The sequence below is a fragment of the Bos javanicus genome, chromosome 20 (genome assembly GCF_032452875.1).
Source record: "Bos javanicus breed banteng chromosome 20, ARS-OSU_banteng_1.0, whole genome shotgun sequence".
NCBI lineage: Eukaryota > Metazoa > Chordata > Mammalia > Artiodactyla > Bovidae > Bos > Bos javanicus.
This window is the reverse complement of record NC_083887.1, coordinates 38,309,682-38,336,489: the sequence shown is the minus strand read 5'-3', so window position 1 is coordinate 38,336,489 and position 26,808 is coordinate 38,309,682. Positions and strand designations below refer to the sequence as shown.

At 40.8% G+C, this 26,808-nt stretch overlaps 1 protein-coding gene across 3 annotated transcripts in view; it reads left to right on the top strand.

Moving 5' to 3' along the window:
* SPEF2 (sperm flagellar 2) overlaps positions 1–26,808 on the top strand; it is a 202,328-nt gene that overhangs the window by 126,391 nt on the left and 49,129 nt on the right. For all 3 annotated transcript variants that reach the window (XM_061393749.1, XM_061393748.1, XM_061393747.1), the window contains 4 exons: positions 1,980–2,131; positions 4,991–5,171; positions 16,408–16,573; positions 24,488–24,616. In XM_061393749.1, the coding sequence (XP_061249733.1) occupies positions 1,980–2,131; positions 4,991–5,171; positions 16,408–16,573; positions 24,488–24,616 (628 nt within the window). The remainder of the gene's footprint in view (positions 1–1,979; positions 2,132–4,990; positions 5,172–16,407; positions 16,574–24,487; positions 24,617–26,808) is intronic.

Sequence of the window (26,808 nt, the reverse complement as noted above, 5' to 3'; positions counted from 1 at the left end):
TCTCACATCCATACATGACCTCTGGAAAAACCATAGCTTTGACTAGATGGACCCTTGTCAGCAAAGTAATGTCTCTGCTTTTTAATATGCTGTCTGGGTTGGTCACAGGTTTTCTTCATATCTTATGATATCTTAAGATAATATATAAATGGTAATTTTATTTACAGTATAGAATTAACCAAAGGAATTTTTTCCTATTTCAGTTATTTAGCTAGAAAAGTTTAATACTGCAGAGAGCAACTTTTTAGGATCAGATTGGCCCCTCCTTTCCTGTATCAAAAACAAATCTATTGAAACTATCCTTGTCTTTTGTTGTTGACTACAATGCAAAGCAGACATTTATTTTTTCCAAACTCAGTATGGCAGTACAAGACTGTTCCTTGATGTTTTATTACATATATGACAACATTACTTGGTTGCTGAATATAGGGACCCCTTTATAAATATTCTGCCATGCTCCTCTGTCCATGGGACTCTCCAGGCAAAAATACTGGAGTGGGTAGCCATTCCCTTCTCCACGGGATCTTCCCCACCCAGGGATCAAACCAGAGTCTCCCACATAGCAGGCAGACTCTACCATCTGAGCCACCAGGGAAGCCCCTATAAATATCCTGAGTTAGGTTCAGCAAAGGGCTTTGAACACCAGGTGAGTTTTGTTCTTTTTAAAAAAGATGCTTTCTATAATTAACTAGCTGTTGTGGAATACATCTGCATAAGAGCTTCCATCTTGAGAGTCCCTTGGATAGCAAGGAGATCAAACCAGTCAATCCTAATGGAAATCAGTCCTGAATATTCATTGGAAGGACTGATGCTGAAGCTGAAGCTCCAATACTTGGCCACATGATGCAAAGAACTGACTTATTGGAAAAGACCCTGATGCTGGGAAAAAGTGAAAGCAGAAGGAGAAGGGGATGACAGAGAATGAGATGGTTGGATGGCCTCACTGACTTGATGGATATGAGTTTAGGCAAGCTCTGGGAATTGGTGATGGTCAGGGAAGCCTGGCTTGCTGCAGTCCACAGGGTCACAAATAGTCGGACCTGACTGAGCAACTGAACTGAACTGAACTGGTTTAAGTAGCCCTACTAATAAAAGCAAAGACTGAAGGTCATGGTTACACTACCAGAGAGAAGCACCGATATGCCCACTGGTCTGACATCTGGTAGGAGAGCAGGTTGGAAAACTCATGGTCTGTTTGTGTAATTGACAAGGTGCAGGATCTCACTGCACATCCATGTCACAATTACCACAAACAGAGGCGACCTGCTGGGAGGGAGTCACTCAGGAATAACTGATGTTCCTCTGTGCTTCTCCATTCCCTGTCCCCCAAGATGTCTACTGGCAAAGTTAGCAGAGGCATTTCGTTTTGAGCTTGGAGGAGTGACCTCCCTTCTGTTCATGTTGAGCAGGAATGGAAATTGTGAGAAAAAGACTATTCGTTATCACTTCACCTCACCATTTGTTAGTTCTCCGCAGCTACGTTTCATGGTTCTACAGGACCAATACCTACTCTTATTTTGTGTTCCAGTTCTTTTATAGCAGTATATGTATTTATATTATGTATTTTCTGTGTACTTTTAGTATTTACCAAGTCAACTAATGTGTTATGTATGATGAAACACACTCAAATGTTTGTTAATGTATTGGTTGGTTGAATATAAGGCACAAAGAATTCCTAATGTCAAAATAATGACTAATATGTGCTACTTCAGACATCATACTATCTTTTGTAACATTATTAAGAGACATGGAAATGTCATCTAGTTAAGTGGACTCATTCAATAAGTACAGAGAATGCAAACTCACCAACTTTCTTTAATTTTTATGAAATCTTAAACACTTAAAACCACTTCTCTTAGTTTCTAGAAAGCTGATTTCAACCTACTGTTTTTAAATAGTGTTTACAGAGCTTATATGGAAAATATGTGCAGATTATCTTGTTCTGTCTTGGGTTTTAACATTCATATTTGCTATTAAAGGCAGAACTGAACCGTTTCCAAGATACGAAGAGACTCCTGCAAGATTATTACAGGGCCATGGAGTGTAAAATTCCAATGGATGACACTAAGAGATTCACTCGAGTCCCACTGGTCCAACTGGATAGTAAAGATATTTTGGAAAGCCAGCTTAGGTAAGGTAGACTATCATGTCGCACTGTAATTAGTCTGAACATAAAGCTTTGTGATTTTAAATTGAATACCATTATAAAACCACACTCCTGTATCTGCTAATCCAAAATCCAAAAAAAAAAGTCTGAAAACTGAATTTCTTTTCTAACTTTGACAAAGACTATTGATATGCATTATTCATTCTACTTATCTACTCATTGATTACTCATTTTTGCTGCAGAGATATAGTGTGTTTTGTAATAGAGTGCTTCCACCAAACTGCTGGGGATAGTAGGGAATATATAGTATATACAAATTCTGAATTCTGAAACACTTTTGACCAGAAGGCTTTCTGGTAAGGGATCATGACCCTCTACCACTTTTATGAAAGGTCCCATGCTGTTCTGTGTGCATGGGTGTGTCTGTGTGTGATATCATGTAAATGAAACTGCAAGGCATTATGTGTCTTCTTTTACAGTATAGGAAACTGAGAAACAGTAAAGACTCAAACTTATGTGGTTATGTCTTTGTGAGACTGAAACTTCTTAGTGATCTAACATCAGATTCCCACCAGCATGAAAATAAACTTGGTGGTAAGGGTAGAATGAAGATTACATTTTTAGCCAATTACTAGTTATATGTAAGTAAATTAAAACAATTTATTTGGAAAAGTCACCCCCAACTCTCTTAAGCCTTGGTTTCATTATCTGTAAGAGTAGGGTGGTTATGAAAACTGCAGAAAATGAAATCCTCAGAACATAGAGCACCATGTCTGAGAGTCAGAAAACTTGAACCTAGTCCCAGTGACTCTCAATAAGTGGTAACTCTTATCTTTATTGCATAATATGACAACGAACTATTCTTCCTCACATACACTGTTGTAATTGTGAGTACCTCTTGTTTTACCCTCCCTTATACCATCAAGAATTTGAAATGGCCTGAGCACAACAGGATTCCACAGTGATCTGAGGCCCATTTCTCTGTAGGCTTCTTCCATCTAGTCCCATCATGTCCCTGTCAGGACCATGCGTAAACAAGAAAACACAAAAAGGAAAGTCTGTACCCTCTTTTTGACTCAAATACAAGATCAATGTTTTAACTCAGCCAGTGCTGAAAGAGAACATTGCAATTAAAAACAATAAGAAAATTTCCAAAGAGATATGAACCATCAAGAGTCATCAAGAGAGGCCAAGTTTCAGTGTCCCCAGTAGCAGTGCGTTTTGTTCTTAGCACAAAATAGCAGGGCAGGCATAATGGGGAAGCTGTTAATGTTGGTTAGTAGAATGAGATGAGCAAAAGAACAGCCAGTTATTATTTTCTGCAAAACTACTCTACACCAATCTCAACCTCAAGTCACTGCTGTAAGTATCTCCTGGAACTCTCAGCCAATGGATGTGTCAACCGGCCAACCAACCAGTCAACCAGTCTCTTTAACATGTGTAGGGAAATGAGCACAACATCAAGCATTTTCCCATAGTTTGTCTATTTTATTCCTCCAACAACCTAATAGTAACAATAATGGTATTAACTAATAACAAATAATGTATAAAAATAATAATAATATTATTATTATTATATTTGTATTCTTCCAAGAGGAATGGAGCCTCAGAAAGTCAAGGGACATGCCCCAGTTAATATCTACTGAAATATCTACTGATAGTGAGAGAACTGGCTAGACCAGAATTTTTCTCAGTAGATGAATTCTAAACCCAGATTCCTTTTTCAAATGATATGCTGCCACTGCAGTCCTCCAAAGCAAGGTGTTCAGAAATGCCTGTTGCCCCATCTTAAATGTCTAGAGATAATCACACAACCTTTACCTTAACTGATTAGGCACATGAATCTAATATGTCTCAGTGACTGAGACTGAGCATTACTTGATTATTGAAGTGTCAGCTGGCCTTGTGGGTAGGTGGGTACTGAGTCATAAACACATGGCCTCCATAGGTACTGTGTACTGTCAAAATTCCAAACATTGTGATAATCAAAGAGCCAGCTTCAGAAAACCTCATCTGATGCTTCAAAACATGACCAAGCCAGTGATTTGCAAAAATTCACAGCCAGCTTTCTGCATCACTGCTCCATTCCCCAGCAACTTGAGTCTGCCAAGCTAAATGCTTGCTCTTCTCAAGTTTTAGCCAAGGCATCCTGAGAGCTCCTTTCTGCCCACGCTGAAAGCCCTTCCTATGTTCTATCACTGAGCAGGATCCCAGTCACAGTAAGCATTCTGATCTGTGGATCACTGCCTGCAGTTGGCCTCTGAGATCCTGGGATCCTTCAGGGATTGGATATTCCCAGGGGCAGCTCTAAAATCTCTACACAGGGGCAGCAGCAATATGGTTGAGAGCAGGGGGAAAGCTTAACTCTGTGTTCTCACAGCACTTTGCAAAACAGTTCATCATCCATTCTCAAGGTGGGGGGAGGGATGCTGGAGCTCTCAAACCTCGGTGAGACACCCCTTGCAGACCTCACATCTATTATAATATATCCCGCTTTTAACTGTTCATTTCCGGAAGCCAAGTGCTAGTCATATTAAAGAAGTGATGCTCAAATCTATTTGATTTGCTTTTTCATGACTGATTTATTCCTTGTCAGAAGTTTATATCCCAGATAAATTCCAAAATTGAATTTCTTCATAAAATTGCCTTCCTCATAATTACCAAGAATTAGTCCTAAAGATTATGTTTTAGCATTGCTTGTCTCTAGTCCTCTTGTTAATAAGAGTCTCTGGATCATAAAAACTTGAATACAGCCTTTCATAGTCTTTTCTCCATCTAAAGGGTTCTTCTTAGAACAAGAGAACAGAATTTACCGAGTTGCTTGGCCACAAAATTAGAATTCTGTTAAAGTCTTTATATTTCTTTTTTGTTGATTTTCCCAAGAATTCCCCTGGTTCCTCGAAGATCCATTTCTCCAGAGTCAGCTTTATCCAAACCAAAAACAAAAAGCATCCTGAAGGGCAAGATCGATTACACGCTGGAAAGTGTAGAGTTAAACTTTGAGGCTGATGAGAAGATGGTGATGGATACGTGGCAGCAGTCTTCTTTGGCGATATCTCACATGGTAAGCAATGCTGGTTATCACATTTTCTTTTAGTAACACCCATTCATTGAATTCCAAAGTTGGTAATATGCTATGAATATAAAGTTTACACAATGTTCACAATATACATTTATATCTCCCAGAAGTTTTCTTTTTTTTTTTTTTCCTAAAAGAAATAAGAGAAACAGAGAGGCCAAATTTGCCATTTAAGAATGGGACCCAGTAGGGCCAGATTTTTTAAGTCAGGAATTCAGCCTACACTTTCTTTAAGTCTTAGTATTACCTTCATTACCAACCAATCAGTTGTCTGTTTCCCGAAGCCCAAACCTTCTGTGATTATATGCTCTTCCAATCCTGGTAGAAGTTATTGTCTCTCCTACTCTTGACTCTTATTGTCTAGGTTATTGTTTATAATTTTTATCTCATTAATGTTTTCCTGAATACTTAACAATTCTAAAACTTTCTGTGTCTGCTACACCTAGCATAATGCCCACATCTAACACAATATTGAGTCCTCAGTACATTCTTGAGATGCTTCGGCTGCTATGCTAGTGACACTGATGGCAGTGGCAATGAGCTGTAGCCTGCAAAGACCACAACCACCAAGCACCAGAGAGTAGGAAACCAGATCTAGAAGTTCTAAAAAGAGAAGTTGATTAATTATTATTCTTCATTTAATTGAACATAAATATAATTTATAAGTCTTATGCATCCCACTAAAATTATCTAGGAAAATAAGTTTTAAAATATTAGATTCTTAGTATCATACAGCACCAAGAGCCCTGGCCACACCTCTTGGTTAAGCTGTGTGATCTCAGGAAAATCACTTAACCTCTCTGAGTCTTCAGTTCCTTATCTGTAACATGGGAGACATTCTACCTAGCCTTTCTTGAATGATTGAAAAGATCCAATGAAATAATGAATATGAAAGTTTTTTGGAAACTAAATATAATAGATCATTATGTTAAGATATTTGTTTAAAACTGTACTACTTTGCTTGCAGATTTTTGAAAACCATACAGAAAGCATAGGAGGAAGGATTGTTCAGTAATTAATATTCCCAATAATTACATTTGAATCCTGATTTTATGACTTAACCCAGGTCTCCCGCATTGCAGGCAGATTCTTTACCAGCTGAGCTACAAGGGAAGCCAAGAATACTGGAGTGGGTAGCCTATCCCTTCTCCAGTGGACCTTTCTGACCCAGGAATCGAACTGGGGTCTCCTGCATTGCAGGTGGATTCTTTACCAACTGAGTTATTAGGGAAGCCCTTTATATTTCTAGTAGACTTCCAAATGATTTTGACATTAAATGACCGTAAGAGAACTTTCCCTGCTGGCTCAGACAGTAAAGAATCCACCTGCAATGCGGAAGACCTAGGTTCGATCCCTGGGTTGGGAAGATCCCCTAGAGAAGGGAATGGCTATGCACTCCAGTATTCTTGCCTGGAGAATTCCATGGATGGAGGAGTCTGGACCCCTACAGTCCATGGGGTCACAACAAGTCAGACACAACTGAGCAACTAACACACACAAGAGAACTTTGAGTTTCAAATAAGAAAGGCTTGATTCAATAAAGTGATACAGGGAGAACAGGACCAGCTGAGATCGGGGCAATTGAAATAACAGCACTTTAGCCTGGGCTTTTTCTGTACACAGCAGCTTTACTGAGAGCTATCCACTTAGTATGTTATGTTAATTTTTAGCAGAACTTTCTTCTAATTAGCAGGTATGCAATGATTTCAAAGAAACTAGTCATGTTTAACGCCCACTATGTCAAAGCATTATTTCTAGAGTTTCTTCAGCCTTACAAGCTAGATTACTAGGTATACTGTGAATTATGTTAATTTTTGAAAGAGACCCAGAGGTATTTGAGGGAAGTGGACTGGAAAAATGCAGATAATGATAATCACCGTCACCATTATCACAAGGCTGTTTACAGAGGAGAAAAATCCAATTTTAAAGGAAATTACTAACTTATTGTGCCTTGCAAGAACGGATTCAAAAATGAATTGCTTGCAATTTAGGGGAGAATGTTAACAGTTTTACCAAGAATTTGAAAGTACAGTATATATCATGAAATTCATTTTTATCAAAAGAGCATCTGATTAAAAAAAACACATGCACACACACCAAAAAAAAACTGCCTTGCTCTGTGAAACCTTTCTGCATCCCTTCGAGGTTCCGCTAATACCGAAAGAGCTGTGGGTGTGTGTGTGTGCTCAGTCACTCAGTCATGCCCAACTCTTCATGACTCCATGGACTGTAGCACACCAGGCTTCTCTGTCTATGGAATTTTCCAGGCAAGAATGCTGGAGCGAGTTGCCTTTTCCTATTCCAAGGGATCTTCCTGATCCAGGGATAGAACCTGCATCTCTTATAGCTCCTGCATTAGCATATGGATTCTTGACCACTGCGCCAGAAGCTGTGGATATATTCTGTAGCATATGGTTGTTTTAAAAGAAATCCTGTCAATCAGTAAGCCTTTCCTGAGCATCTTCTATGAGTATTAACACAGATGCTAAAAGCTATGGATAAAACAAAGACGCAGGGCTGACTTAGCTCTTGGAAACTCTCAGCCCATTTCAAGAGTGGAGATGAGAATTAACAGCCATAGAACAGTTGACGGCTTCCCTGGAGGCTTAGATGGTAAAGAGTCTGCCTGCAATGTGGGAGACCCAGTTTCGATCCCTGGGTCGGGACGATTCCCTGGAGAAGTAAATGGCAACCCACTCCAGTATTCTTGCCTGGAAAATCCCATGGACAGAGAAGCCTGGCAGGCTACAGTTATGGGGTCGCAAAGAGTCAGACACAACTAAGTGACTAACATACAGAACAGTTGAGGACAGTTACATGCCGATCCACAGTTGTGAAGCGTGGTGGGACTCTGCAGCAGGGATCTGGAGAGCGCAGGAATTGGCTGGTCTGTGTTGCCCACAAGACAGCAAACTTCTTTGAAGGTAAACATTCAGTTCAGTTCAGTCACTCAGTCGTGTCCGACTCTTTGCGACCCCATGAATCACAGCACGCCAGGCCTCCCTGTCTATCACCAACTCCCGGGGTTCACCCAGACTCACATCCATCGAGTCAGTGATGCCATCCAGCCATCTCATCCTCTGTTGTCCCCACCTCCTCCTGCCCCCAATCCCTCCCAGCATCAGAGTCTTTTCCAATGAGTCAACTCTTCACATGAGGTGGCCAAAGTACTGGAGTTTCAGCTTTAGCATCATTCTTTCCAAAGAAACCCAGGGCTGATCTCCTTCAGAAAGGACTGGTTGGATCTCCTCGCAGTCCAAGGGACTCTCAAGAGTCTTCTCCAACACCACAGTTCAAAAGCATCAATTCTTTGGCACTCAGCCTTCTTCACAGTCCAACTCTCACATCCATACACGACCACAGGAAAAATCATAGCCTTAACTAGACAAACCTTTGTTGGCAAGTAATGTCTCTGCTTTTGAATATGCTATCTAGGTTGGTCATAACTTTCCTTCCAAGGAGTAAGTGTCTTTTAATTTCATGGCTGCAGTTACCATCTGCAGTGATTTTGGAGCCCCCAAAAATAAAGTCTGACACTGTTTCCACTGTTTCCCCATCTATTTCCCATGAAGTGACGGGACCGGATGCCATGATCTTTGTTTTCTGAATGTTGAGCCTTAAGGCAACTTTTTCACTCTCCACTTTCACTTTCATCAAGAGGCTTTTGAGTTCCTCTTCACTTTCTGCCATAAGGGTGGTGTCATCTGCATATCTGAGGTTATTGATATTTCTCCTGGAAATCTTGATTCCAGCTTGTGTTTCTTCCAGTCCAGGGTTGCTCATGATGTACTCTGCATATAAGTTAAATAAATAGGGTGACAATATACAGCCTTGACGAACTCCTTTTCCTATTTGGAACCAGTCTGTTGTTCCATGTCCAGTTCTAACTGTTGCTTCCTGACCTGCATACAAATTTCTCAAGAGGCAGATCAGGTGGTCTGGTATTCCTATCTCTTTCAGAATTTTCCACAGTTTATTGTGATCCACACAGTCAAAGGCTTTGGCATAGTCAATAAAGCAGAAATAGGTGTTTTTCTGGAACTCTCTTGCTTTTTCCATGATCCAGCAGATGTTGGCAATTTGATCTCTGGTGCCTCTGCCTTTTCTAAAACCAGCTTGAGCATCAGGAAGTTCATGGTTCACATATTGCTGAAGCCTGGCTTGGAGAATTTTGAGCATTACTTCACTAGCGTGTGAGATGAGTGAAATTGTGCGGTAGTTTGAGCATTCTTTGGCATTGCCTCTCTTTGGGATTGGAATGAAAACTGACCTTTTCTAGTCCTGTGGCCATTGCTGAGTTTCCCAAATTTGCTGGCATATTGAGTGCAGCACTTTCACAGCATCATCTTTCAGGATTTGGAATAGCTCAACTGGAATTCCATTACCTCCTCTAGCTTTGTTCGTAGTGATGCTTTCTAAGGCCCACTTGACTTCACATTCCAGGATGTCTGGCTCTAGGTCAGTGATCACACCATCGTGATTATCTGGGTCGTGAAGATCTTTTTTGTACAGTTCTTCTGTGTATTCTTGCCACCTCTTCTTAATATCTTCTGCTTCTGTTAGGTCCGTACCATTTCTGTCCTTTATCGAGCCCATCTTTGCATGAAATGTTCCCTTGGTATCTCTAATTTTCTTGAAGAGATCTCTAGTCTTTCCCATTTTGTTTTCCTCTATTTCTTTGCATTGATCACTGAAGAAGGCTTTCCTATCTCTTCTTGCTATTCTTTGGAACTCTGCATTCAGATGCTTATATCTTTTCTTTTCTCCTTTGCTTTTCACTTCTCTTCTTTTCACAGCTATTTGTAAGGCCTCCCTAGACAGCCATTTTACTTTTTTGCATTTCTTTTCCATGGGAATGGTCTTGATCCCTGTCTCCTATACAATGTCATGAACCTCATTCCATAGTTCATCAGGCACTGTATCTATCAGATCTAGGCCCTTAAATCTATTTCTTACTTCCACTGTATAATCATAAGGGATTTGATTTAGGTCATACCTGAATGGTCTAGTGGTTTTCCCTACTTTCTTCAATCTAAGTCTGAATTGGCAATAAGGAGTTCATGATCTGAGCCACAGTCAGCTCCTGGTCTTGTTTTTGCTGACTGTATAGAACTTCTCCATCTTTGGCTGCAAAGAATATAATCAATCTGATTTCGGTGTTGACCATCTGGTGATGTCCATGTATAGAGTCTTCTCTTGTGTTGTTGGAAGAGGGTGTTTGCTATGACCAGTGCATTTTCTTGGCAAAACTCTATTAGTCTTTGCCCTGCTTCATTCCATATTCCAAGGCCAAATTTGCCTGTTACTCCAGGTGTTTGTTGACTTCCTACTTTTGCATTCCAGTCCCCTATAATGAAAAGGACATCTTTTTTGGGTGTTAGTTCTAAAAGGTCTTGTAGGTCTTCATAGAACCATTCAATTTCAGCTTCTTCAGCATTACTGGTTGGGGCATAGACTTGGATTACTGTGATATTGAATGGTTTGCCTTGGAAACAAACAGAGATCATTCTGTCATTTTTGAGATTGCATCCAAGTACTGCATTTCAGACTCTTTTGTTGACCATGATGGCTACTCCATTTCTTCTGAGGGATTCCTGCCTGCAGTAGTAGATATAATGGTCATCTGAGTTAAATTCACCCTTTCCAGTCCATTTTAGTTCGCTGATTCCTAGAATGTCGACATTCACTCTTGCCATCTCTTGTTTGACCACTTTTAATTTGCCTTAATTCATGGACCTGACATTCCAGGTTCCTATACAATATTGCTCTTTACAGCATCGGACCTTGCTTCTATCACCAGTCACATCCACAGCTGGGTATTCTTTTTGCTTTGACTCCATCCCTGCATTCTTTCTGGAGTTATTTCTCCACTGATCTCCAGTAGCATATTGGGCACCTACTGACCTGGGGAGTCCCTTTTCAGTATCCTATCATTTTGCCTTTTCATACTGTTCATGGGGTTATCAAGGCACGAATACTGAAGTGGTTTGCCATTCCCTTCTCCAGTGGACCACATTCTGTCAGATCTCTCCACCATGACCTGCCCATCTTGGGCTGCCCCACAGGCATGGCTTAGTTTCATTGAGTTAGACAAGGCTGTGGTCCTAGTGTGATTAGATTGACTAGTTTTCTGTGAGTATGGTTTCAGTGTGTCTGCCCTCTGGTGCCCTCTTGGAACTCCTACTGTCTTACTTGGGTTTTTCTTACCTTGGGCGTGGGGTATCTCTTCATGGCTGCTCCAGCAAAGCGCAGCCACTGCTCCTTACCTTGAACGAGGGGTATCTCCTCACCGCCGCCCTTCCTGACCTTCAATGTGGGATAGCTCCTCTAGGCCCTCCTGCACCCGCGCAGCCATGGCTCCTTGGATGTGGGGTTGGTCCTCCTGGCCGCCGCCCCTGGCCTGGAGCGTGGGGTAGCTCCTCTCAGCCCCGCCCCTGACCTCAGGGGTAGCTCCTCTCGACCGTTCCTGCGCCGTCGCAGCCTGGCACTCTCGGCCACTGCCCCTGACCTCAGACGTGGGGTAACTCCTCTTGGCCGCCGCCCTTCGGGCATGGGGTCCTCCCGGCTTCTGCCCCTGACCTCGGACGTGGGGTAGCTCCTCTCAGCCACGCTTAGTGCGCTGGTTGCAGCCACCTGCCCTTAAACAGTAGATTGTGCCTTTTTCATCTTTCTGTTCACCTCTATCCAACTTCCCCTTTCTCCTCCAGGACCCTAACCCAATTCTCCCCAGAAATATCATCAGACTTGGACACAGTAAGAACTTTATAAACAAATTCCGTGGATGTCCATTTCCTCACCAGTTGCCTTACTGAGATTTTAAGTTTTCAACCATTTGTTCCTACCACCCCCATGGTGTGTGGGGCACACACCATGTGTGTGTGAAAGGGAGAAAGAAAACTTTGAAAACCTTGTCTCAGCTTTCATTTCTCAGTTTGATACCCATAAATGCCCTTCACCTCTCCAGTAGCCATTGGACAAATTTTAGCAGGTCTAGTCTTTCTTTTGTAATTTATTTTATTTTTAATTTTTATTTTACCTTGGATCATAGTTGATTAACAACATTGTGTTAGTTTCAGGTGTGCAGCAAAGTTATATATATATATATATATATATATATATATATATATATATATATACTCTGCCTGCAGTACAGGAGACCTGGGTTTGAGTTCTGGATGAGAAAGATCCCCTGAAGAAGGAAATGGCAACCCACTCCAGTATTCTTGCCTGGAGAATCCCATGGACAGAGGAACTTTGCAGGCTACAGTCCATGGGGTCGCAAGAGTCAGACACGACTGAGTGACTTTCACTACTACCCACTCCAGTATTCTTGCCTGAAGAATTCCATGAACAGAGGAGCCTGGCAGCCTATAGTTCATGGGGTCACAAAGAGTCAGACATAACTGAGCTACTAACACATATACTTTTTCAAATTCAATCTCACTCCTGGGCATATATCCGGAAGATAATATGGTTTGAAAGTTTCGATCTTTCTAACTGCAGGCACAGCCACAGCTGCACAAGCCCCAAGACAAGGTTTTACTGAGGCCCACAGAACAGGGAGAGGGAGGGTCCCAGCAGCAGCTCACCCCACCCCATTCATCAGGTGTTGTGTTGTGACCACACAGTTAATCTCTTATATCAGGAAATCTGTGAGAGTGAAAGGAGGAGGGTACAGATATGGAGAGAAGCTCAAAGTCTCCCAGGGAGAGAAAGTTAAGAACCAGCAATATGGTTAGCTGGGGGACAGGTCATCCTCCATGAACACTGTACATTCCTGGGATGATGTCTAGTGTTAGAATAGAATGGGAGCCCAGGATTCAAGTGTTGGTGAGCCCAGTTAATACAGGACATGGACTCCCAAAACTTGACTGAAGAACAAGACAGATTCTCACTAACTTTATGTACAAAGCACAGACATACATAACGTACATGGGCAGGTACACTTCTTCAGTATTCAGGTTTCATGGATGGGAATGTAATTAGGAGAAATGGACATAAAAACAATCAGTAATGAAAAACAAACAAAAAAGATTGAGATCCAAAAGTCTACAAGCAATAAATGCTGGAGAGGGTGTGGAGAAAAGGAAACCCTCTTACACTGTTAGTGGGAATGCAAACTAGTACAGCCACTATGGAGAACAGTGTGGAGATTCCTTAAAAAACTGGAAATAGAACTGCCTTATGACCCAGCAATCCCACAGCTGGGCATACACACTGAGGAAACCAGAAGGGAAAGAGATACGTGTACCCCAATGTTCATCGCAGCACTGTTTATAATAGCCAGGACATGGAAGCAACCTAGATGCCCATCAGCAGATTAATGGATAAGAAAGCAGTGGTACATATACACAATGGAGTATTACTCAGCCATTAAAAAGAATACATTTGAATAAGTTCTAATGAGGTGGATGAAACTGGAGCCTATTATACAGAGTGAAGTAAGCCAGAAAGAAAAACACCAATACAGTATACTAATGCATATATATGGAATTTAGAAAGATGGTAACAATAACCCTGTGTACGAGACAGCAAAAGAGACACTGATGTATAGATCAGTCTTATGGACTCTGTGGGAGAGGGAGAAGGTGGGGAGATTTGGGAGAATGGCATTGAAACAGGTATAATATCATGTATGAAACGAGTCACCAGTCCAGGTTCCATGCACGATACTGGATGCTTGGGGCTGGTGCACTGGGACAACCCAGAGGGAGGGTATGAGGAGGGAGGAGGGAGGAGGGTTCAGGATGGGGAACACAGGTATACCTGTGGCGGATTCATTTCGATATTTGGCAAAACTAATACAATATTGTAAAGTTTAAAAATAAAATAAAATTAAAATTAAATAAAATGTTAAAAAAAAAAAAAAAAGATTGAGAAACACTGATTTAGGGGAATGCCCCAGATTGAAAGCCAAGAGATAACAGGAACTTGGAAGAATCAGTCCAATTCAGTTCAGTCACTCAGTCATGTCCAACTCTTTGCGATCCCATGGACTGCAGGATGCCAGGCTTCCTTGTCCATCACCAACTCTTAGAGCTTGCTCAAACTCACATCCATCAAGTCGGTGATGCCATCCAACCATATCATCCTCTGTCATCCCCTTCTCCTCCCACTTTCAATCTTTCCCAGCATCAGGGTCTTTTCCAGTGAGTCTGTTCTTTGCATCAGGTGGCCCGAGGATTGGAGTTTCAGCTTCAGCATCAGTCCTTCCAATGAATATTCAGGACTGATTTCCTTTAGAATGGACTGGTTTGATCTCCTTGCAGTCCAAGGGACTCTCAAGAGTCTTCTCCAACACCACAGTTCAAAAACATCAATTTTTCAGAACTCAGCTTTCTTTATAGTCCAACTCTCACATCCATACATGACTACTGGAAAAGCCATAGCTTTGACTAGATGGACCTTTATTAACAAAGTAATGTCTCTGCTTTTTAATATGCTGTATAGGTTGGCCATAGCTTTTCCTCCAAAGAGCAAGTGTCTTTTAATTTCATGGCTATAGTCACCATCTGCAGTGATTTTGGAGCCCAAAAAATAAAGTCTGTCACTGTTTCCGTTGTTTCCACACTATTTGCCTTGAAGTGATGGGACCGGATGCCATGATCATTGTTTTTTGAATGTTGAGTTTTAAGCCAACTTTTTCACTCTCCTCTTTCACTTTCATCAAGAGGCTCTTTAGTTCTCTGCTTTCTGCTATAAGGGTGGTGTCATCTACATATCTGAGGTTATTGATATTTCTCCCGTCAATCTTGATTCCAGCTTGTACTTCATCCAGCCTGGCATTCCATGTAATGTACTCTATTCTGAAAGAGATGGGAATACCAGACCACCTGACCTGCCTCTTGAGAAATCTGTATGCAGGTCAGGAAGCAACAGTTAGAACTGGACATGGAACAACAGACTGGTTCCAAATAGGAAAAGGAGTATGTCAAGGCTGTATATTGTCACCCTGCTTATTTAACTTATATGCAGAGTACATCATGAGCAATCCTGGACTGGAAGAAACACAAGCTGGAATCAAGACTGCCAGGAGAAATATCAAAAACATCAAATATGCAAATGACACCACCCTTATGGCAGAAAGGGAAGAGGAACTAAAAAGCCTCTTGATGAAAGTGAAAGTGGAGAGTGAAAAAGTTGGCTTAAAGCTCAACATTTAGAAAATGAAGATCATGGCATCTGGTCCCATCACTTCATGGCAAATAGATGGGGAAACAGTGGAAACAGTGTCAGACTTTATTTTTTCTGGGCTCCCAAATCACTGCAGATGGTGACTGCAGCCATGAAATTAAAAGACACTTACTCCTTGGAAGGAAAGTTATGACCAACCTTTGATAGCATATTGAAAAGCAGAGACATTACTTTGCCAACAAAGGTCCGTCTAGTCAAGGCTATGGTTTTTCCAGTGGTCATGTATGGATGTGAGAGTTGGACTGTGAAGAAGGCTGAGTGCCGAAGAATTGATGCTTTTGAACTGTGGTGTTGGAGAAGACTCTTGAGAGTCCCTTGGACTGAGAGGAGATCCAACCAGTCCATTCTGAAGGAGATCAGCCCTGGGATTTCTTTGGAAGAAATGATGCTAAAGCTGAAACTCCAGTACTTTGGCCACCTCATGTGAAGAGTTGAATCATTGGAAAAGACTCTGATGCTGGGAGGGATTGAGGGCAGGAGGAGGCAGGGACAACAGAGGATGAGATGGCTGGATGGCTTCACTGACTCAATGGATGTGAGTCTGAGTGAACTCCGGGAGTTGGTGATGGACAGGGAGGCCTGGCGTGCTGCGATTCATGGGGTCGCAAAGAGTCGGACACGACTGAGTCACTGAACTGAACTGAACTGAACTCTGCATGTAAGTTAAATAACTTGGAAAAATAGTGAGCATTCAATCCATAGGTCTGAGATTGAGAAAGAAATGCTTGCATGACTCTGAAGCTTTCCAGGTTTGGAGGCAGCAATGAGGAAACAGAAAGACACATGGCAGGCAGGGCTTGAGAAAGTGAGTGGCTGCCACACAGATGGCCTCAGGAAGCCACATCTCAGGACAGAGACAGGTTCCCATTTAAGTGAAACATCAAAGTGTGTTCTGTAAAGACTTAATACATGGCATGGTTGTTTCAGTAAAAGGAGGTTTCAATGACATTGGGTGATGACTCAATCCAAATAGTTATCATCTTTCATAAATGTTGCATGTACTGAAGTATTGCTCTTATACAACCAGGTGGCTGCTGAAATTCACCAGAGGCTCATGGAAGAAGAAAAAGAAAACCAGCCAGCAGAAACAAAAGAAAAACTTCCTCAGGTGGCTGCAAATAAAAAAGTGAAAAAGGAGCCTCTGCCACCACCACCACCACCCAAGAAAAAAAAAGAGGACAAAAAAGGAAAAGGTATTCGCAGCTTTAGCATCCAGAACCGTGGATGCTTAACCTTCCTTGGTGGAAAATAAGCACTTAACCAGGCACATGAGCCTCTGAGCTACTAGAATGCTGTTCATTAGGTTTTATTTAGAGACTCAGGTGTCTGTAAGCTTGAATGTTAGTTGGCAAACATTCTCCATGCCAGCCCCTTTTAAGTTGTTTATCCACATAACCAAGTGTATTCAGGGTGAAATAAATCTCAAAGACAGTTTAAAACATGTGAAAAGAACCCCAAGATGACACTGTGCAATCTGAAAAGTATGTGCAAGGGGACTGATAGTAGCTGCCTTAATCAAGAGAGGGTTACAAGCAACAGGTGGTAGTTTAGTCACTCAGTCGTGTCCAACTTTTTGTAACCCCATGGACCATTGTAGGCTGCCAGGCTCCTCTGTCCATGGAATTTTCCAGGCAAGAATATTGGAGTGGATTGCCATTTCCTTCTCCAGGGGATCTTCCCGACCCAGGGATGGAACCAGCATCTCTTGCATCTCCTGTATTGCAGGCGATTCTTTACCGCTGAGCCACCAGTGAAGCCCAAAAGCTAGTTCTGTGTGTGTAAATTTCAGGCTTGAAGTGAAAGTGAGGAAGTGTTAGTCACTCAGTCATGCCCTACTCTTTGTGACCATATGGACTGTAGCCCACCAGGCTCCTCTGTCATGGGATTCTCCAAGCAAGAATACTGGAGTGGGTTGCCATGCCCTTAGGTTTAATTCAGATCTCAGGTTTAACTTAACCTCCTGGAGGCCTCTTCCTGCCTAAAATTCTTTAAGATAGAGGAAAAAGAGGAAAAAGAGGTCCCTGGGGAGCACAGTCATCTCACTCCATCTGAGGAAGTAGGAAGTGCTTCCTGGGTGGAGTCCATCCAGGTATCTACAGTGGGAGTTACAACAAAGCCTTGAGGATGAGGGAGGCGTGAGGTGATGGCCCCTGGAACAGAGGAAAGAGTAGCACTACAATTAAGAACTTGTGACCCTCATTTGTCTCAAACGGTGAACATAAAGGAAATAATCAGCATTTGAAGAAAATGATTCAATTTACTTTAATGGAATAGTTAGTTGGGTCAAATTTCCTAATTTTACAGATGCTAATACAGAAAACCAGAGAAATTAAGGGCTCTTTCATCTGTAACTTATACTCACATCCACTACTGCAAATAAGATGCAACACATCTAATTACAATTTCTTTGTTAATATTTGTCTTCTTCCCAAAATTTGAACCCCTTGAGATCAGAACTTCAAGAAAGATTTATTGAACTAAGTAGAATTGTATATGGCAAAGGAAATGGCAACCCACTCCAGTGTTCTTGCCTGGAGAATCCCAGGGACAGGGGAGACTGGTGGGCTGCCGTCTCTGGGGTCACACAGAGTCGGACACGACTGAAGTGATGCAGCAGAATTGTATAAGCTGGGCTTGCAGCTAGAATCACACTGCCATTTCTTATGGGTACATTCTCAGGCAAACACTGGCAAATCCTTATTTTCTAATTCTCATAGACTATCTCTGAACTACTCATACTTAAGTACTAGTTAAAAAACAATGAAGTGGGGGGGGGTGGTCCTAAGATGGTGGAGGAATAGGACAGGGAGACCACTTTCTCGCCCACAAATTCATCGAAAGATCATTGGAACGCTGAGAAAATTCCACAAAACAACTTCTGAACTCTGGCAGAGGACACCAGACACCCATAAAGGCAGCCCATTATCTTCAAAAGAAGATGGTTTATCATCAGTGCAGTATGGATGGAGAAGTCTCGAGACTACTGTAAGAATAAGACTGAAAACCAGAGGCAGGAGGCTTAAATTCAAAACTTGAGAACACCAGAATACTCCTGACTCCAGGGAACATTAATTGACAAGAGCTCATCCAAAAACCTCCATACCTACACTGAAACCAAGCTCCACTCAAGAGTCAACAAGTTTCAGAGCAAGACATACCAAGCTAATTCTCCAACAGCGCAGGAACATTACCCTAAGCATTAAAATACAGGTGGCCAAAAGTCACACCAAACCCATAGACACCTCAAAACTCACTACTGGACACTTCATTGCACTCCAGAGAGAAGAGATCCAGCTCCACCCACCACAACAGTGATGCAAGCTTCCCTAACTGGGAAACCTTGACAAGCCACTCGTCCAACTCCACCCACAGGGAGGAACCTCCATAATAAAGAGGAACCACAAACTTCCAGCATACAGAAAGGCCACCCCAAACACAGCAATCTAAACAAGATGAAAAGGCAGAGAAATATTTAGCAGGTAAAGGAACATGATAAATGCCCACCAAACCAAACAAAAGAGGAGGAGATAGGGAGTCTACCTGGAAAAGAATTCAGAATAATGATAGTAAAAATGATCCAAAATCTTGAAAACAAAATGAAGTTACAGATAGTCTGGAGACAAGGATTGAGAAGATTCAAGAAATGTTTAACAAGGACCTAAAAGAAATAAAAGAGTCAATCAATAATGAATAACGCAATAACTGAGATCAAAAACACTCTGGAGGGAACCAACAGTAGAATAACTGAGGCAGAAGATAGGATAAGTGAGGTGGAAGGTATAATGGGGGAAATAAATGAAACAGAGAGGAAAAAAGAAGAAAGAATTAAAAGAAATGAGGACAATCTCAGAGACCTCTGGGATAATGTCAAACACCCCAACATTCGAATCATAGGAGTCCCAGAAGAAGAAGACAAAAGAAAAGCCATGAGAAAATATTTGAGGAGATAATAGGTGAAAACGTCCCTAAAATGGGAAAGGAAATAGCCACCCAAGTCCAAGAAACCCGGAGAGTCCCAAACAGGATAAACCCAAGGCGAAACACCCCAAGACACATGTTACTCAAATTAACTAAGATCAAACACAAAGAAAAATGTTAAAAGCAGCAAGGAAAAAACAACAAATAACACACAAGGTGATTCCCATAAGGATAACAGCTGATCTTTCTAAAGAAACTCTTCAGGCCAGAGGGAATGGCAGGACATACTTAAAGTGATGAAAAGAAAAATCTACAACCCAGATTACTGTACCCAGAAAGGATCTCATTCAAATATGATAGAGAAATCAAAAGCTTTATAGACAAGCAAAAGCTGGGAATTCAGCACCACCAAACCAGCTCTTCAACAAATGCTAAAAGATCTTCTCTAGACAGGAAAGACAGAAAAGGTGTATAAACTCAAACCCCAAACAATAAAGTAAATGGCAACAGGATCATACTTATCAATAATTACCTTAAATGTAAATGGGTTGAATGCCCCAACCAAAAGACAAAGACTGGCTGAATGGATACAAAAACAAGACCCCTATATATGCTGTCTACAAGAGACTTACCTCAAAACAAGGGACACATACAGACTGAAAGTGAAGGGCTGGAAAAAGATATTTCACACAAATGGAGACCAAAAGAAAGCAGAAGTAGCAATACTCATATCAGATAAAATAGACTTTGAAATAAAGGCTGTGAAGAGAGACAAAGAAGGACACTACATAATGATCAAAGGATCAATCCAAGAAGAAGATATAACAATTACAAATATATATATATATAGACTATGTATATATAAATATATATATATATAAGCACCACAATATGTAAGGCAAATGCTAACAAGTATGAAAGTGGAGATTTACAGTGACACAATAATAGTAGGAGACTTTAATACCACACTCACACCTATGGATAGATCAACTAAACAGAAAATTAACACGGAAACACAAAGTTTAAATGATACAATGGACCAGTTAGACCTAATTGATATCTATAGGACATTTCACCACAAAACAATGAATTTAACCTTTTTCTAAAGTGCACACGGAACATTCTACAGGACAGATCACATCCTGGGCCATAAATCAGGCCTTGGTAAATTAAAAAAAATTGAAATCATTCCAGACATCTTTTCTGATTACACTGTGGTAAGATTAGATGTCAACTACAGGAAAAAAACTATTAAAAATACAAACATATGGAGGCTAAACAATATGCTTCTGAATAACCAACAAATCACAGAAGAAATCAAAAAAAAGAAATCAAAATATGCACAGAAACTAATGAAAATGAAAACACAACAACCCAACACCTATGGGATTCAGCAAAAGCAGTGCTAAGGGGAACATTCATAGCAATACAAGCTTACCCCAAGAAACAAGATAAAAATCAAATAAATAACCTAACCCTATACCTAACGCAACTAGAAAAAGAAGAAATGAAGAACCCCAGGGTTAGTAGAAGGAAAAAACTCATAAAAATTAAAGCAGAAATAAATGAAAAAGAAACAAAGAAGACCATACCAAAAATCAGCAAAGCTAAAAGCTTTGAGAAGATAAATAAAATAAACAAACCATTAGCCAGATTCATCAAGAAAAAAGGGAGAAGAATCAAATTAACAAAATCAAAAATGAAAATGGAGAAATCACAACAGACAACACAGAAATACAAAGGATCATAAGAGACTACTATCAGCAACTATATGCCAATAAAATGGACAACCTGGAGGAAATGGACAAATTCTTAGAAAAGTATAACTTTCCAAAACTGAAACAGGAAGAAATAGAAAATCTTAACAGATTTTCCCATCACAACATGGAAATCAAAACTGTAATCAGAAATCTTCCAGAAAAGAAAAACCCAGGTCCAGACGGCTTCACAGCTGAATTCTACCAAAAATTTAGAGAAGAGCTAATATCTATCCTACTCAAACTCTTCCAGAAAACTGCAGAGGAAGGTAAACTTCCAAACTCATTCTATGAGGCCACCATCACCCTAATACCAAAACCAGACAAAGACGCCACACAAAAAAGCAAACTACAGGCCAATAGATGAACATAGATGCAAAAATCCTTAACAAAATTCTAGCAAACAGAATCCAACAACATATTAAAAAGATCATACATCATGACCAAGTGGGCTTTATCCCAGGGTTGCAAGGATTCTTTAATATCCATAAATCAATCAATGTGATACACCACATTAACAAATTGAAAGATAAAAATTATATGATCATCTCAATAGATGCAGAGAAAGCCTTTGACAAAATTCAACATGCATTTGTGATAAAAACCCTCCAGAAAGCAGGAATAGATGGAATGTACCTCAACATAATAAAAGCCATATATGATAAACCCACGGCAAGCATTATCCTGAATGGTGAAAAATTGAAAGCATTTCCCCTAAAATCAGGAACAAGACAAGGGTGCCCACTCTCACCACTACTATTCAACACAGTTTTGGAAGTTTTAGCCACAGCAATCAGAGCAGAAAAAGAAATAAAAGGAATCTAGACTGGAAAATAAGAAGTAAAACTCTCACTGTTTGCAGATGGCATGATCCTCTACATAGAGAACCCTGAAGACTCCACCAAAAAATTTCTAGAGCTAATCAATGAATGTAGTAAAGTTTCAGGATATAAATTTAACACTCAGAAATCCCTTTCATTCCTATACACTAACAATGAGAAAACAGAAAGAGAAATTAAGGAAACAATTCCATTCACCATTGCAACAAAAAGCATAAAATACTTAGGAATAACTATACCTAAAGAAACAAAGACCTATATATAAACTGATAAACTATAAAACACTGATGAAAGAAATCAAAGATGATACAAATAGATGGAGAAATATACCATGTTCATGGATCAGAAGAATGAATATAGTGAAAATGAGTATACTACCCAAAGCAATCTATAGATTCAATGCAATCCCTATCAAGCTACCAATGGTATTTTTCAGAGAACTAGAACAAATAATTTCACAGTTTGTATGGAAATACAAAAAACCTCGAATAGCCAAAGCAATCTTGAGAAAGAAGAATGGAACTGGAGGAATCAACCTGCCTGACTTCAGACTATACTACAGAGCTACAGTCATCAAGACAGTATGGTACTGGCACAAAGACAGAAATATAGATCAATGGAACAAAATAGAAAGCCCAGAAATAAATCCACACACCTATGGACACCTTATCTTTGACAAAGGAGGCAAGAATATACAATAGAGAAAAGACAATCTCTTTAACAAGTGGTGCTGGGTAAACTGGTCAACCACTTGTAAAAGAATGAAACTAGAACACTTTCTAACACCATACACAAAAATAAACTCAAAATGGATTAAAGATCTAAACGTAAGACCAGAAACTATAAAACTCCTAGAGGAAAACATAGGCAGAACACCCTCTGACATAAATCACAGAAGGATCCTCTATGACCCACCTCCCAGAGTAATGGAAATCAAAGCAAAAATAAACAAATGGTACATAATTAAACTTAAAAGCTTTTGTACAACAAAGGAAACTATAAGCAAGGTGAAAAGATAGCCTTCAGAATGGGAGAAAATAATAGCAAACAAAGCAACTGACAAAGAATTAATCTCAAAAATATACAAGCAGCTCCTGCAGCTCAATTCCAGAAAAATAAATGACCCAATCAAAAAATGGGCCAAAGAACTAAATAGACATTTCTCCAAAGAAGACATACAGATGGCTAACAAACACATGAAAAGATGCTCAACATCACTCATTATCAGAGAAATGCAAATCAAAACCACAATGAGGTACCATTTCATGCCAGTCAGAATGGCTGCTATCAAAAAGTCTACAAACAATAAATGCTGGAGAACGTGCGGATAAAAGGGAACACTATTACACTGTTGGTGGGAATGCAAACTAGTACAGCCACTATGCAGAACAGTGTGGAGATTCCTTAAAAAACTGGAAATAGAACTGCCATATGACCCAGCAAACCCACTGCTGAGCATACACAGCCAGGAAACCAGAATTGAAAGAGACACGTGTACTCCAATGTTCACTTCAGCACTAATATTTACAATAGCCAGGACATGGAAGCAACCTAGATGTCTATCAGCAGGAGAATGGATAAGAAAGCTGTGGTACATACACACAATGGAATATTACTCAGCAATTAAAAAGAATGTATTTGAATCAGTTCTAAAGAGGTGAATGAAACTGGAGCCTACTATACAGAGTGAAGTAAGCCAGAAAGAAAAATACCAATACCGTATATTAACACATATATATGGAGTTTAGAAAGATGGTAACGATGACCCTATATGCGAGACAGCAAAAAAGACACAGATGTAAAGTACAGTCTTTTGGACTCTGTGGGAGAAGGCGAGGGTGGGATGATTTGAGAGAATAGCATTGAAACATGTATATTATCATATGTGAAATAGATCACCAGTCCAGGTTTGATGCATGAGACAGGGTGCTCAGGGCCGGTGCACTGGGATGACCCTGAGGGAGGGGATGGGAAGGGAGGTGGGAGGGGGGTTCAGGATGGGGAACACATGTACACCTATGGATGATTCATGTGAATGTATGGCAAAAACCACTACAATATTGTAAAGTGATTAATCTCCAATTAAAATAAATAAATTAATTTTTTTTAAATGAAGTGAATTACAGATTCTTGACCATAGGCTACATTTCCACTGTATCTGCATGAGGCTGTTCTCTGGTCTTTCTTGATGAGGACCTGGGGAACACTGGTCAGTGCAAATATCCTTTGAAGACTGTTGTTTCTCCAGGTGGCCAGCACAATCTTGGGGTTTGCTAATTTCTGTCCCCAAACTCTAAATTGAACCCTCTTTGGAGTCTGTGATCATGTCTGCACTAGCCGCATATCTCATCTTTCCATGATGCTACATGAATGGGGCGTTTTTATATGTATCCAGCCAGATACCACATGGAGAATTCTCAAGGAAGGATTATTAATGTTTCATCACTCACACTGTCTGGCCCGGGGTCTCTCCTTCCCAAATCACTAGACATGTATAGCTCTACACACTCCACTTTGTATGCATTTTATCCAAGACCCTGTGTGTATACTTGCCCATTAGCAGATAACTCAGCATAATTCATTACCCTTTCAGGTAAATCCCCACCTATGGCAGAAGCTGCTCCTGTAGTAGTGCCAGCAGAAGAGACTGAGGAAGTGGAAGTGAAAAACGAACTGAAGCTCAGAATAAAGGAAGAGCATCTTGCTGCCCTGCAATTTGAAGGTAGCAATTAGAAAGAACTAAGATGATATTTTGAGTAGAAAATAGACCAGTAGGCAAGCAGCCCTTGGCTGATTTTGTGTCTATGAGGAACAAGCAAACTGACTGAAAGGCATAACACTCATTTGGCTGTTTTCATGCAACCATATGAAAACTAGATCTGACTACTGTATGATTGTCTGCTGGGATCTCAAAAAGGGAATTTGGGAAGAGGTTAGGAGAGCATCAGTTCAGTTCAGTTCAGTCGCTCAGTCGTGTCTGACTCTTTGCGACCCCATGAATCGCAGCACGCCAGGCCTCCCTGTCCATCACCAACTCCCAGAGTTCACTCAAACTCATGTCCATTGAGTCGGTGATGCCATCCAGCCATCTCATCCTCTGTCATCCCCTTCTCCTCCTGCCCCCAATCCCTCCCAGCATCAGGGTCTTTTCCAATGAGTCAACTGTTTGCATGAGGTGGCCAAAGTATTGGAGTTTCAGCTTCAGCATCAGTCCTTCCAATGAACACCCAGGACTGATCTCCTTTAGGATGGACTTGTTGGATGTCCTTGCAGTCCAAGGGACTCTGAAGAGTCTTCTCCAACACCAAAGTTCAAAAGCATCAATTCTTCGGTGCTTAGCTTTCTTCACAGTCCAACACTTACATCCATACATGACCACTGGAAAAACCATAGCCTTGACTAGACGGACTTTGTTGGCAAAGTAATATCTCTGCTTTTGAATATGCTATCTAGGTTGGTCATAACTTTCCTTCCAAGGAGTAAGCATCTTTTAATTTCATGGCTGCAATCAGCAGTAATTAAAATCTCAAAGTCAAAAAAGAGAAGCAATGTTTTAAAGTTGGTGTGATCTTATAGGCTGAAAGAAGGCTTAAGGTTATGCTTCTATAATATAATAAGAATAATTTAGGCATTTCATTAGGCAAGTAAACCCTGACTAAAGGTTAACCAGTCCTGAAAGGGAGCTCTTGGGAGTAGACCCCATGGAAGAGTTAGTGACGTATCAATAACATTCAAGGGCCTCCTCTATGGAGAGCGACAATTTTATACAACATAAACTCCTCCTGGCTCTTCCAAGTGTCTTATAATACAATTCAAAACAGAATTTGAAAAGATCAAGAAATTGAACCAAAGTATCCTCATTGGAAAGAAGCCATGGTCAATATACTAGATGTCAAAACTGTAAAAATGCAGTGTTGGATACGCTGGGACCCATTAACTACTCAATGACGATTAGCTACTAAAGATACTTTCCATCCCTTGATTCTCTCCTTTTCTCCCCTCTCTTCATCATCCTACCACCTGCTTTATTATTTTCAAGAGTAAAATCTGAAGGATGTTGAACACAGGAAGTCAAGACACATGCTTGTCACATTGCCTGTTCCCACATCTGCTTTCAGTGGCTAAGTATATGTCATCCTTCAGTTCATTGCGTACGTGGTTCCTAGTGTGGCTGAATTCACGTATTTACACAATAAAGGTTTTCTGAGTTTCTACTGTATGCCAGTCCTACAGTAGGTGAAAAAAATATACACATATATACACAAACACAAAGCATCAAAAGAAAAAAAATAGGAACAGAACTGCAAATGATCACTTACAATATGTTGTGATATTGGAGCTCGGTGGACAGGACAAAGGGCACAAGCAGGAAGTCAAGAAAGACTTCCATGCAGTTGAATTCATGCTTGAGCTGAACAAGAAGAATGTGAGAAATGTGTGCAGGGGACAATGGGGGCACAGATTGGAGAGGGGAACTATGCGACCCACCGATGGGGAGTAGCTGTGGAGTCTGAGGCACATTCTGGATCTGGGAGGTGGAGGGTCACATAGGCGCTGCCCAGAAAGTTCCGTTTCCCTTATGGCAACTGGGAGCTAGTAAAGAATTCTGGGCAGAAAGTGCTCAGAAGCATGTGTGCAGGTGAGACAGGTCACTCTGGGATTGGTGGATTTGGATTTGAGGTGGGGAAGGGAACTTAGAGAAAGCAGGGTGGAGGTGGTTGCCATAGTGGAGGTGAGATATAAATCAGTGTCAAAACGTGGCAATAGAAGAAGCAAAGAAGAAAGACTGGACATATATTTTAGAGGGAAATCACAGACCTCACCGTGTGCCGAGAATATCAATAGGCCCTGGGACCACGGGCTTCACCCTCCTCTCACCTCTGCTGAAGAATATGGTGTCGTCTCCCCAAGGTT